The sequence below is a fragment of the Arachis ipaensis genome, chromosome B8, assembly GCF_059453495.1.
Source record: "Arachis ipaensis isolate K30076 ecotype BB chromosome B8, ASM5945349v1, whole genome shotgun sequence".
Lineage (NCBI taxonomy): Eukaryota > Viridiplantae > Streptophyta > Magnoliopsida > Fabales > Fabaceae > Arachis > Arachis ipaensis.
This window is the reverse complement of record NC_142443.1, coordinates 20535652-20545842: the sequence shown is the minus strand read 5'-3', so window position 1 is coordinate 20545842 and position 10191 is coordinate 20535652. Positions and strand designations below refer to the sequence as shown.

Genomic DNA, 10191 nt, shown 5'->3' with positions numbered 1-10191 from the left:
TATAGATATAAAATATTTTAATTTTTGAAACATAAATTAGTAAAGATAACTTTAGAGATTATACAAATAACTATATTTGCATAAAACCTTGAAATGTTTATGACTCATATATTTTCATATAATTAAAGTTCCATAATTTCAAGAAATATACTTTTCAAAAAATTATTTATAATTTGCATTTATATTTATGTATTTAAAATTATTTTTATAGTATTATTAATCACTTTTATTATTTATTTAAATTCGGACAACGCCGGGTCTCATTCTAATTAAATAAAATACACGAAAATGCCACCTATCTTCGTCTATCGAGCTTCCAATAGACTAACTGTATAATCATTATTTGAGACTGCTTTATAACTACTTGATGAAGAAACATCACCTCCCATCTCTCTCTCTGTAAAGAATCCAGGCATTTTAGGTTGAGGTAATGCAGATTCACTACTCAGCATTAAAACCACACTTGACATGCTTGGTCTGTCATCTGGATTCTGCTGCACACATAGTAGTCCTATATGGATCAATCTTAGAACCGGAGATAAATTCGATGTGTCTCTTATTGCATTACAAACTATTTCATAGCCTTTGCCTTCTGTAAACAATCTCCATGCCTGCACATTTTTTATACATTTGGTTGATAATAGAACTTAGCAGTATATCAAGCTTGATTAATTATAATTCAAGTCCATGCTTACATGACCAAGAAGGTTAAAGTGGTGATCTTGATGATTGAAGCCTCGGTTTCTCTTCCCACTTACGATTTCCAATACCAACACACCAAAGCTAAATACATCGGATTTTGTCGAGTACACTCCATCGATTACATACTCTGGTGATAGATATCCACTGCACATTCATATTCCAAAAGTTATTTAGAAAAAAAGAAAGAACATAAACATAAACATAAAGCAAATGAAAAGAGAAAGAAAGCCTCGGCAAAAAAAATAAAAAAAAATTCAAAGAGAGACTTTTGCTTAAGGTGCATGTTAGAGATATAACTATTTATGTATCTCTTCCTATTAATTTAAGCTTTTGGGAGGAGTGGTATTATGATAGAAACTAGACAAGTTGATGCATTATTATGTTGATTGTTCAAAAGACTTACTAGGTTCCAACCACATTTTGTGTGCTTGCTTCAACTTCATTTCCTCCGAAGCTTCTAGCCAATCCAAAGTCCGATACTTTTGGGTTCATTTCTGCATCTAACAATACATTGGCGGCTTTGAGATCTCTATGAACTATTCTATGTCTTGAATCTTGATGAAGGTAAAGAAGACCTCGAGCAATTCCATTGATTATATGCAAACGTGTCGGCCAACCTAGTAACTTAGCCTTCTGTTCATCTGTTATAATTCCCAAGTTAGAAAATTTTTCTAAGATTATCAACTGTGACTTTGAAAGAATTGTGCAACAAGGACTAGCTGCATTTTTAAATTTTAACAACATAAAAGATAAACTTTAAGAAAGTTATTTCGAACAATGCATAAGGCTTATAGAATCAAACCAAATATGAAGAAGTCCAAGCTCTTATTGGGCATAAATTCATAAATCAGAAGCCTCTCTGTTGCTTGAATACAGCACCCTAGTAGCTTCACTAAATTCCTGTGCTGAAGTTTAGAAACATGCTTAACTTCATTTTTGAATTCTTTGAGTCCTTGGGTTGAATTCTGTGAACGTCTTTTGACAGCTATTTCTCTTCCATCTTCTAAAATACCCTGAAAGTTATAACAATTTTAGTTATTAATTAGTTAGTAATATATAAATATAATATATAATATAGTTATATTTCAATTTTAATATTTTAATTTTAATTTTAGTTTAATTTGAATGCAATTAGAGAATGCCATGTTATATATTTTGATTGTCAAATTTGTAATTAGTCATTGATAATAATATATAAGAGAGACAGAATGAGTGAAAGAATGAGAGAGATAGAGAAAAGGAAAGAGAAGATGAGAGAATTCTTTAATTTTGGAGAAAAAGATTTTCAATTATAATAAGAGAATGAGAAATAACACATTTTGGTTGTAAAATTAGTAATATATAATAAATTAACTAAGAATTTATGCATTCTAGATTCTAGAAATGGCGATTTTAACATTTGGTTACCTTATAGACTAATCCAAAACCACCTTGTCCCAGTATGTTATCACTTGAAAAGTTATTTGTTGCTGAAGCAATTGTAGAAATGTCAAACAAGGGTAAATCTATATCTTCCTCATGCTGTTCATCATTTGTTACACTTGCTTTTGTTTCTTGATTTCTTCTCATATTTCCTGCAAAGTAACATGTTGTGTTTAATATCAGAACAAAAGAAATGTAGAACATGTTCAATGTTAACACAATTCAATAAATCACTTAACTGCCTTGTTGCCTTGTCTTCCATTTATAAAAGACCAATGCCAAGCAAGAGACTAAAACCCCAAAAGACAACAAAGAGGAGCTTATAATGATAGCCTCTTGCTTCCTCCTAGTGTTGGATTTGTTTGATTTCTGCACTTCTAAACTTCCTAAGAAAGCATGCATTATAAGAAAATAGAGAAATTGTGAAATAGTAATTTTGATACTCTATCAACGTAAAACAATTTTACATGTGCATCAAATTACGTAACACTATATTAATAGAAATAACTACTTTTACATCGACCGTATGAATGATCAACCAAAAGAACAGATGTGATTAAACGGTTTATATTGTCAATACATTAAAATTAAACTCAACAAATTAAAAAGGCAATCGAAACAAAACAAAGCTTGAGGAATAGATGGTGTACCTAATTCTGTCTTTGCCATCCTTATGTAAACATCTTGAAGAGATGAATTCAACTCTTTCATATCCATCAAATCATCAAACCAAAGTAAACACCCCCTTGCACCGCTGCTGATATCTAAAGGTGCATAAGCTGTACATGAGCAGTTCTTCAAGCACAAAATCCTGCACTCTTCAAGGCTAATGGTTCTATCAAACCATGATTTATCTGTGTCCGGTAATTTTAGCCCCGAATACTTCAAGAACCCGTCTTCATGGCAGTTCAGTGAAGTTTTCCTTACACATTTTGTTCCATTTTGCACAAATTTATCCAAGCAATTACATATAGGAGATTTGTTTACATTACAGCTAGCATAACCACCACATTTTGCATAGTAATCACAGGAATCCGCTGGTATGTGGAAAAAAGTGATCCATTCCATTTTTTCATAGCTCCAAGTAGTACGGTGGCTAAATCCATCTGGTGACAATCGAAGCCTATGAAGAACTGAACTATTGATTAGCTCATATATAAAATATGCTTCTTCCTCATTATAACTAAATTCATAAATGAATATTGGATTCTCTGTCAACTGAGCTACCCCGCTAACCTGAACACCATTCCATGATCCGAAACGAAATCTTTTGGCACTACCTTCCCTTATAAATAACTGCGGGTACCCATGGATATCCAGTCCATAAGTATAGTTACCGCGAGAAGGGTCATCCGAATTCTTCCACGATGTCAAGTATCGGTTCAGTCCTGTGACTAGATTCACTCCAAACTTCTGTCCAGGCAGAAGCGTGTCGGATGGATAGTCGAAACTCTGCCATAAAAAGCCGTCCGCTCTGTTGTTGCTTCTTTCTTGCAGCACAAGATTTCCAGAACTCAAAAGCTTTGCAACCGGATCTTTCGCCGGTCCGGTTGTGTTGGAGGACCATATTACTTCCTTGTTACCGTTGAGAAGGAGGAGAATTCCGGTGGCGTTGACCTTCAAGACCCCTGAGGAGTCAGTGAGGGGGTTATCCTTGTTGGCAACCCATACAACTGTCTGTATTGGGACTTTGTTATACCAAATCCCAATGTAACGGTTCTTGGAATTTCTTGGGCTGAAGAATCCAAGTGCAAAGGTTTCATCAGCTGAAACCATGGTGTCACCCTTATTATCACTTATGGATTGCAAGGTATCAATAGCATCGCTTGCAGTAGAAGCCACCATATTGTTCAGAACAGAGAAAAAACCAAACAGAAGCAAGGTGAAGAAGCTTTTCATCATTATGCTCATGTTCATTCCCTGTTAAAAAAAAATATTAAATAAATAATCAAGATGATGTACAAATTAACCTAATAATCAAAGACTAAGAGAAAATAGCATACATGTCTTACATATTCATGTCATTTTCCAGCTTCTGATGATGTAGAATGCTGGATTGAATATCTATGATTAGCATTAAATGAAACTCATGTGAGTGACAGAACACTGTTTGAATTTAGTGACCTGAAAACTTGGAAATATTTTCTTTGACTAAGTCAGTCAACGTGAACAAAACACAATATTATATCTGCCTTTGAAAATTTTGTGGATTATGTGTAATTTTTTCTACTGTTTCTTGTATATTATTGGGAAAAAAAAATTGTCTGCACCACTTCCTGGCCGCGTTTTCTGACCAGAAACAATTTTATGATGATAGTTTTTGACTTCTGATAATAGAATATAGTGATAATTAACTATTTTTTTATTTGTTTGTTAACTTTTATTGACTTCAGTCTTGATCACTCTTTCTTTTCTTAATATGAAAGACTTGAATAAAATGAACATGACAGAGGAAGATATTATGGAACAATGACAGTTGCACATTAATTCTAAGAGTTCATACTGCATTCCATCTCATTATGATAAGTAGCGTGTTTGATTTTTTTATATATGTTAATTTATCTCTTTTAAATATTATACTAATAATAAAACATTAAAAAATAATGGATGAGACTAAGAATACATTGATTCATATTTTTTTTTTCATAATTATATGATGCTTTGGCAGTTTATATTTATTTATTTATTTTAGATTATTGCACAGAAATTGAAGCAATAAATTAAAATTAATATTATAAGTTATATTTTAAGTCGTAAAAAATAATCATCTCTTTGTTTTTTTTTTATCTATCTTTGGTCACTTTTCCCTGACTTTTCACTGAAAATTTATTTTAATGAAAAATATGTTTTTATTGATATGAATAAGATTATACATAAGACCACTTTACCAAAAATAGAATTTCTCAATAAAATTTTAAGTTGTAACAATAGATTGGTGATTTGGTGTGATCAAGATTCCCAAAATACTTGGACATGATTTCTAACACTAGGAGCACAAATAGAATCCATGGTTGGCAATAGAATTCCTCCATTGTGGAGTCACTACGAATCGTTGATTATGATGCCACATAAATATTGTTGACCGCGGAAAATGTTTTGTCTTAACTTTATCCTTCTTTTAAAATTTTTATTTTCATTTATAAACAAAAGAAAACTCTAATCTAACATATATAAACTTGAATTATATCATTTGATTATAGTTCAAATTTAATTGCAAATTTAGTTGCTCATATATTTATATTATTTCCATAAACAGGTTAATAAAATAATCCTAAACAGCTTAACTATGCTACTTAAATTTTTCTCCTGAAAAAACAAGATCTACCGTGGAACCATCTGAGTGATTGTGAGTCCATTAATTGATGAAGTGGTGCTGCTACCAACCAAATCTCTCTCGGTAAAGAAGCCAGGCATTTTTGGTTGAGGCAATATCCATTCACTACTCAGCATCATAAGCACATACGACATGCTCGGCCTGTCTTCTGGACTTTGTTGCACACATAATAGGCCCACATGAATTGCTCTCATGACTTCGGATAAATTGGCTGCATTTCTGATGGATGTGTCAACTATTTCTATGCAGTTACCTTCCATGAAAAATGTCCACACCTGAATAGATTCAATCAATTAAATGATAAATATATTAAAGTTAAACTCTAATAATAATAGGATTAATAAATATCATAAATTTTAATTTTGATCTATACAAACATTTTTTTATCAAAGTATTTTGCAAAAGTCCCTATCAATTCCTGCAAAATTATAGATGATAATTCGGTTTAGGTCTTCCAAAATATATTATTTTCAGAATAACAAAACCAAATTATCATAATTTTTCAAGGATTAATAAGACTAAAAGTTTTTGAAAATTTATGAACATATATCAAAATTGAATTGTTATAAGGATAAAAAGTAAATGCTGGAAATGGTTGAACTATATTTACCTGAAAAGGATGTTCTTATAGGCTAAAACCAAATAATAAGTTAAGCATTCATAGTCGATAGATAACAAGAAAAAATAAAAGTAAAGCTTACATGCCCTAAAAGATTAAAGCGATGATTTTTATTGCTGAATCCTCTATTTCTCTTTCCACTAACAATCTCTAATAGTAGCACACCAAAACTGTAGACATCAGATTTTGTTGAGAATATTCCATCAATAAGATACTCTGGTGATAAATATCCACTGCACAAAACCACAAAACATGAACATACATCTTCAAAACAAGGTAAAATTATTGGTTGTGTTGGTTTCTATTTTCAAAAAAAAAAAAAAAAACAATTTGATTTTGTATATAGTTAAAAAGAAGTCAAAAACTAATCTTAATCGGTAGCTAATTTGTTTAGCTTTTTCAAAAAAGTTTGTGAACCAATATTTTTGAAATTTTGGCTATTTTTTAAAATTTATACAAATATATGAAATTTTTTTTTTTGTTAGAAAGCTGATTTTTAACTACTTACAAAGTAATCAACTACTTACTAAGTTCCAACAATAGTTACTGTACTTGCTTCATTTTCATTTCCTGCAAAGCTTCGGGCTAATCCAAAGTCAGAAATCTTAGCATTCATTTCATTATCTAACAAAATATTTCCAGCTTTAAGATCTCTATGAATTATTCTATGTCTTGAATCTTGATGGAGATAAAGAAGACCTCGTGCAATGCCAATAATGATAAGAAAGCGTTGAGGCCAATCTAATAATATGCTCCTCTCATTATCTGGAAAAAAAAAAAAGGAATAGAGCACATGTCACTTAATCTATGTGAGAAGGGGATATGATACTGATGTTATAGACTGATTATTTTGGGAGATTTCAAATCATATAAAAATGATAAAAGTTGACAATTGATTAGCCAAATTTTGATATTGAAGTAGTTTTTGTAGCTCATAGTTTAGACACTAGACAGTTCATTTTAGGGAAAACAACTTAACCAACATTAGGGAAATTAGTTTTGAAGAAATTTTATTTCCCTTCATTTTATGATTGCTAAACATTAAACTAGTTACTCTAACTACATCTGGTAGAAATCTATAAGATCTATTACCCAAACTTTAGAAAATATTCAACAGTAAATGAAACCAAAACTAAGTATCAAGTGGAAACAAACCAAATATGAAGTAGTCCAAGCTTTTATTTGGCATAAACTCATACACCAACATCCTTTCATCTGCTTCAATGCAACATCCTAGAAGCTTCACCAAATTCCTATGCTGAAGTTTGACTATATGCATTACTTCACTTTTGAACTCTTGAAGACCTTGTCTAGTATTTTCTGAGAGTCTCTTAACAGCTATTTCTCTTCCATCTTCCAGCATACCCTGAATATTGCAATAATATATATTTGATGGGAACATCAATCTTTGGAAGAAACATACTTGAGCTAAATGTTTGTTAACATAATGGTGAATTGGATCCTAGATTCAGTTGGGCTTCTTAAGTTAAATACTGTTAACATAATGGCAACCTATATATGATGATCTTAATTCAATATCAAATGCAAAATTTTCTAGTTTGAAACTTTTTGTTTTACAAAAATTATTTACTAGAGAAACAAAAAAGTGTTTCTTTTCAAATGATGTACTTGTTGGTCATCTCAATAAATTAAATTTCCTAGCCTTTCATTAATACCCAGACTAAATCACTTGAGCATCATAGTATTAACGAATAGCCAGTTATTTTTAAGCATGAGTAGCACAACATAGGAAAAATATTACAAAGATTTTGACATTCCGGGTTCGTGCATTCATAAATCATGTACTGAAGCTGAAAACTTGGCTGATATACAATATTACCTGATAAACAGTTCCAAAACCACCTTTTCCCAAGATGTTATTGATAGAGAAGTTATCGGTTGCAGAAATAACTGTAGCTAAATCAAACAAGGGTAGATCTAGTTCTTCCTCCTTTTGATGCTCTTGTATTGCATGTGCATCTGTTTCTGGTTTGCCTCTCATGCTTCCTTAATTTAGTAAGCAAAAGCAACATGTAAAGATCAAATAGCAAAGCATAACAAAAATAAAAGAAATCTGCTAATTAAATTTTCTCATGCCCATTAAAGTGACTTACTATAGTTTTTTTTGTACTTCTTGCATCTATACAGGGTGAAGGATAGACAGAGGATCAAAATCCCTACAGATATGACTGAGCTAGAAACAATAATCTGCAGCTTTCGGATGTCGGATTTGTGTTTCAAATTTTCATCTTCATCTAGAAAACCACAAACAAACAGAAGATATGATATCCTGAAAACAATAACAAAAGAGAAACAGAAAGAAGGTACTTCCAAAATTGGGAGATAAAGATGAAATGATGAACTTCAAAACCTACCTAGATCTTTCTTTGACATTCTGACATAAATATCTTGTTGTGGATCATTCAGTACTCTAATATCTATTAAGTCACCATACCACAGTAAACATCCACTTGCCTCTTTCCTGATATCTAATGCAGCATAAGCAGTGCAAGAGCAGTTTCTGATGCAGATTTCAGCACATTCCACAAGGCTCAGAGTTTTGTTTAACCATGATGTCCTCTCTGTGTCCGGTAACTTGAGACTAGAAAATTTCGCGAATCCATCTCCGCGACAGCTTAACGAATTAGTTCTGTTGCAGCCATTAGACCAATCAGCTTGATTCCATTCTTCTGGGACCCTAGGTTCAAATCCTTTCAAGCATCCACATACTGGGGAGTTGTCTATGTTACAACTACCATACACGCCGCATTTGCCATAATAATCACACAAGTCCTTTGGTACTGCTAGATAGATGCTCCAGCTTTGATTCTTAGCATTCCAGACATAACGCGTCATGATTCCATCCACGGTTAGCGAAAACCTTGAATAGACTGAGCTATTAACAAGCTCAAATGTATAATATATCTCTTCTTGGTTAGAGACAAAGTAATAGTTGAATATGGAATTCTGTTTTAGCAGAGGAATTCCACTAAACCGAACACCATTCCAAGATCCACCACAATGCTCCTTGGATTCGCCATTTCTTATACATAATCGCGGATACCCAGTGATATCAAGCTGAAATGTGTAGTTGCCTGAAGATGGATCATCGCGGCTTGTCCACGAAGTTAGGTACCTATTCATGCCGGTTGTTAAATCGATTCCAAGCTTCATCCCTGGTAGCAAAGTGTCACCAGGGTAATCAAAACTCTGCCAAAGAAAACTTGTTGAATCGTCATTGTTTCTGACTGCTTCCTTCACAACGAAGTTACCAGAATCCAAAAGAACCGCAATAACGGGTTTCTGTGAAAATCTTGATGAGTTGGAAGACCAAGCAATGGTGCTACTGTTGTAAAGCTCTAGAATCCCGTCTTTGGCGATCTTCAACTCTCCGGATGAGTGGTAGAGTGGTTTGTTTCTATTGGCAACCCATACAACGGTGGTTGTTGATACTCTATTGTACCATATTCCAAGGTAACGATTTTTGGAATTTTCTGGACTACTGAAGAATCCCAATGCAAAGGTTCTGCTAGGTGAAAGCATGATGTCAGCATCAGTGAGGGATTGTGAAGTGCTAATGGTTTCTATGGTAATGGAAATGGCAGTATCGTGCAACAATGAAAAGCACAACAGAAGCAAGGTGATGAACCTTTCCATAGCAATAGCTTTATGAGGGACGAATACATAAACAACTAGAATACTAGAAGCTAAGATACATGGAAGATTTTGAGTATTAAAAATGTTATATCCGCCCAAAAAATTAGTTATTAAATCAATCGCAATGTATTTGTGTATAATATTAAATACATATTATTTAACTTATTTTTAATATTTATTTTATATTAATTTGTATTTTAATATTAAAATTATATATTTATATATAAATATATATATTATTTAACTCATTTTTAATGTATTTTATATTTTAATATATATTTTATTTTAATAATTAATTTTAATATATACGTAATATAATTGTTCCAATATATATACTATAAGAGTAATTGATATAGTTGTTAATATTTTGTATCAATGTAATATGGTTATTTTAGTTAGGCTGCCATGAAAAGATGCACCTAGGTATAAAGAATAAAATTGAGTAATGTTATCCTAA

The 10191-nt window shown here is 32.0% G+C and overlaps 2 protein-coding genes across 4 annotated transcripts; both read right to left on the bottom strand.

Annotated features, from left to right (window-relative positions):
• Positions 1-202: 202 nt before the first annotated feature.
• On the bottom strand, positions 203-4338 carry LOC107610656 (G-type lectin S-receptor-like serine/threonine-protein kinase At4g27290). 3 transcript variants are annotated; one of them, XM_088495972.1, is made up of 8 exons: positions 4137-4338; positions 2775-4044; positions 2364-2510; positions 2110-2276; positions 1505-1715; positions 1106-1343; positions 696-846; positions 203-611 (listed from the first exon to the last, which is right to left on the bottom strand). In XM_088495972.1, exons 2-8 carry the CDS (start codon positions 4039-4041, stop codon positions 306-308), a joined length of 2487 nt encoding a protein of 828 aa, XP_088352098.1. In that variant the 5' UTR covers positions 4042-4044; positions 4137-4338; the 3' UTR covers positions 203-305. The 3 variants fall into 3 exon arrangements, with proteins under 3 accessions (XP_088352098.1, XP_088352097.1, XP_088352099.1); XM_088495971.1 differs by having other exon boundaries at positions 4128-4186; XM_088495973.1 differs by lacking the exon at positions 2364-2510 and having other exon boundaries at positions 4137-4286.
• Positions 4339-5299: 961 nt separating this feature from the next.
• LOC148547393 (G-type lectin S-receptor-like serine/threonine-protein kinase At4g27290) lies at positions 5300-9780 on the bottom strand. The gene is made up of 7 exons (XM_088496879.1): positions 8453-9780; positions 8192-8332; positions 7918-8084; positions 7233-7443; positions 6605-6842; positions 6160-6310; positions 5300-5733 (listed from the first exon to the last, which is right to left on the bottom strand). The coding sequence occupies exons 1-7, from the start codon at positions 9732-9734 to the stop codon at positions 5446-5448; spliced, it is 2478 nt and encodes an 825-aa protein (XP_088353005.1). The 5' UTR covers positions 9735-9780; the 3' UTR covers positions 5300-5445.
• Between the last annotated feature and the right edge of the window lie 411 nt (positions 9781-10191).

What these genes read in the sequence shown, in the direction of transcription:
- LOC107610656 (XM_088495972.1), bottom strand. Translation starts at nt 4,041, where the DNA reads ATGAACATGAGCATAATGATGAAAAGCTTCTTCACCTTGCTTCTGTTT. An exon ending in GAAGACAAGGCAACAAGGCA is followed by an intron (nt 2,277 to 2,363) that starts GTTAAGTGATTT and finishes GTTACTTTGCAG; the next exon opens with GAAATATGAGAAGAAATCAA. An exon ending in ACTTTAACCTTCTTGGTCAT is followed by an intron (nt 612 to 695) that starts GTAAGCATGGAC and finishes AAAAATGTGCAG; the next exon opens with GCATGGAGATTGTTTACAGA.
- LOC148547393 (XM_088496879.1), bottom strand. Translation starts at nt 9,734, where the DNA reads ATGGAAAGGTTCATCACCTTGCTTCTGTTGTGCTTTTCATTGTTGCAC. An exon ending in GAAGTACAAAAAAAACTATA is followed by an intron (nt 8,085 to 8,191) that starts GTAAGTCACTTT and finishes TACTAAATTAAG; the next exon opens with GAAGCATGAGAGGCAAACCA. An exon ending in CTTGGACTACTTCATATTTG is followed by an intron (nt 6,843 to 7,232) that starts GTTTGTTTCCAC and finishes TTTTTTTTCCAG; the next exon opens with ATAATGAGAGGAGCATATTA.